A 1,889-nucleotide genomic window follows, 5' to 3' on the forward strand; every position below is an offset into this window, starting at 1 on the left:
TTTAAAAAAAAGTTTGTGAACCACTAGTGTAAGAAAGGCACAATTTCAAATCAGCAAAAGGGACTGAGTTCTTCAGGATTCTATAGACCAGTCTTCAGACCACATCCATCCTGACACCCACCCCAGCTCTTGCTGAAGGGAAATGGACATTGGCAGTGCAGCGAGGAGGGGAGCAAAGGGCCCAGAGACCCGAGAAAAAAAGCAGGGACCATGGCTTGTTCTTTCTTTATTGGACGCTTTGTAGATGTCACGCAGGTCTAAAAGTTACACTTTTAAATAATTATTTAAAAACCGATCAGGAATAAGGCCCTGATCCAGAGCTCCAAACCAGAAGCAGAAAGGAATGGGGGCGTTGGGCTGAGTTGTATTCCTCCAATTTCATCAAAACTCAGAAAACCAGGATCCTAAGCTCCTTCACAAGCCAACCAGGGTGTGGGCCCTTGGGCTAACCCTCAGGTGCCTCTGGCTGCATCACTCAGGGTCAGGAACCAGCAAGGGCTGGCAGGAACAGCCGGCTGAGTCCAGACATGGACAAAAATAATGGGAAGGACAGAAAACGGACAGGTACTGTCCAGCTGTAGATAGGATCACAGAGTGTAGCTAAGGCAGGTGGGGGCAAGGGAGGAGCTGGGGAGTGGTATTGCAGCAATGCAGGAGTGCGGCCCCAGGGGCCTGGCCCATCTGGCCAGGGTAGGGCTCACACATTGTGGGTCCTCCTGCTAAGCTGGGGCTCTTCGCCCACCAGCTTGGACTTGAGGTGCTCCTTGTAGGCCAGGATGTCTCCAGGCCATTTGGTGATTGTCTGCTTCTCACAGACCCAGATTTCTTGTGCTACCTAGAAAGCAAATCATAGACTTAATGATCCTGGCCAGCACTCTCTCTCTCCCTCCCAGAAGGCTGTTTTTGGGGAATTCCAGGAAAAAGACTCCACAGCCTTTCCAAGCCCCTTCACCAGCCTCATATCCAGCTCGTGGTTGGTTTCACTATCTCCACATTCTTTGGGATGGCTTAACACAGAGGAAATATAACGAGCAGGTTTGGAGACTCCCAGCCAGGAGCTGCTGTCCTCCTGATTACTAGTCCCCTAGCAGGGCCTCGATCTGTTCACAGGCTTCACTCTCAGCTCCATCCCATCTTCCCCAAAGCTTCAGAGAAATGACCAGCAGCTTTTTCACCAAAGACTGGTGGTAGCCCTCTGTCTAATCAAAATCCTCCTTAGTATGCCATTAGGCTGAAGAACCTTGGGACAGTAGCAAAAGCACTCTGTTCTCTACCCAACTCCCACCCTGATTTTGGCCAACAATATTAAATAGGCTAACATCCCCAAATAGCTACTGAAGAAATGAAGTGTCCATTAAGGCTTTCTAACTTTCCCAAAGAGCCATAAGATCTGGTCCAAACCACCCCATCTATGCCCTGAGTCCCTTTCCCAAATCAAATAAAAATGTGTTGCTCTAGCTGGTTTGGCTCAATGGATAGAGCAGGGGTCCTCAAACTTTTTAAACAGGGGGCCAGTTCACTGCCCTTCAGATCGTTGGAGGGCCGGACTATAGTTTAAAAAAAAACTATGAACAAATTCCTATGCACACTGCACATATCTTATTTTGAAGTAAAAAAACAAAACGGGAACAAATACAATATTTGTATTTGCATGTGGCCCGCGGGCCGTAGTTTGAGGACCCCTGGGATAGAGCATTGGCCTTTGGACCAAAGGGTCTCGGGTTCAATTCTGGTCAAGGGCACGTACCTAGGTTGCAGGCTCCTCCCCGACCCAAGCCCTGGTCAGGGTTTGTGCAGGAGGCAACCAATCAATGTGTTTCTCTTACATTGATGTTTCTCTCTGTCTTTCCCTCTCTCTTCCACTCTCTCTAAAAAAAAGGCATCATATT

At 48.6% G+C, this 1,889-nt stretch overlaps 1 protein-coding gene across 1 annotated transcript in view; it reads right to left on the reverse strand.

The window, feature by feature from the left end:
* Positions 1 to 209: 209 nt before the first annotated feature.
* Positions 210 to 1,889, reverse strand: part of ABCF2 (ATP binding cassette subfamily F member 2) — an 18,084-nt gene continuing 16,404 nt past the window's right edge. The window contains exon 15 of the mRNA XM_006767305.2: positions 210 to 835. Coding sequence (XP_006767368.1) covers positions 698 to 835 — 138 coding nt within the window. The 3' untranslated portion in view covers positions 210 to 697. The remainder of the gene's footprint in view (positions 836 to 1,889) is intronic.

Source organism: Myotis davidii, unplaced genomic scaffold (genome assembly GCF_000327345.1).
Source record: "Myotis davidii unplaced genomic scaffold, ASM32734v1 scaffold762, whole genome shotgun sequence".
Lineage (NCBI taxonomy): Eukaryota > Metazoa > Chordata > Mammalia > Chiroptera > Vespertilionidae > Myotis > Myotis davidii.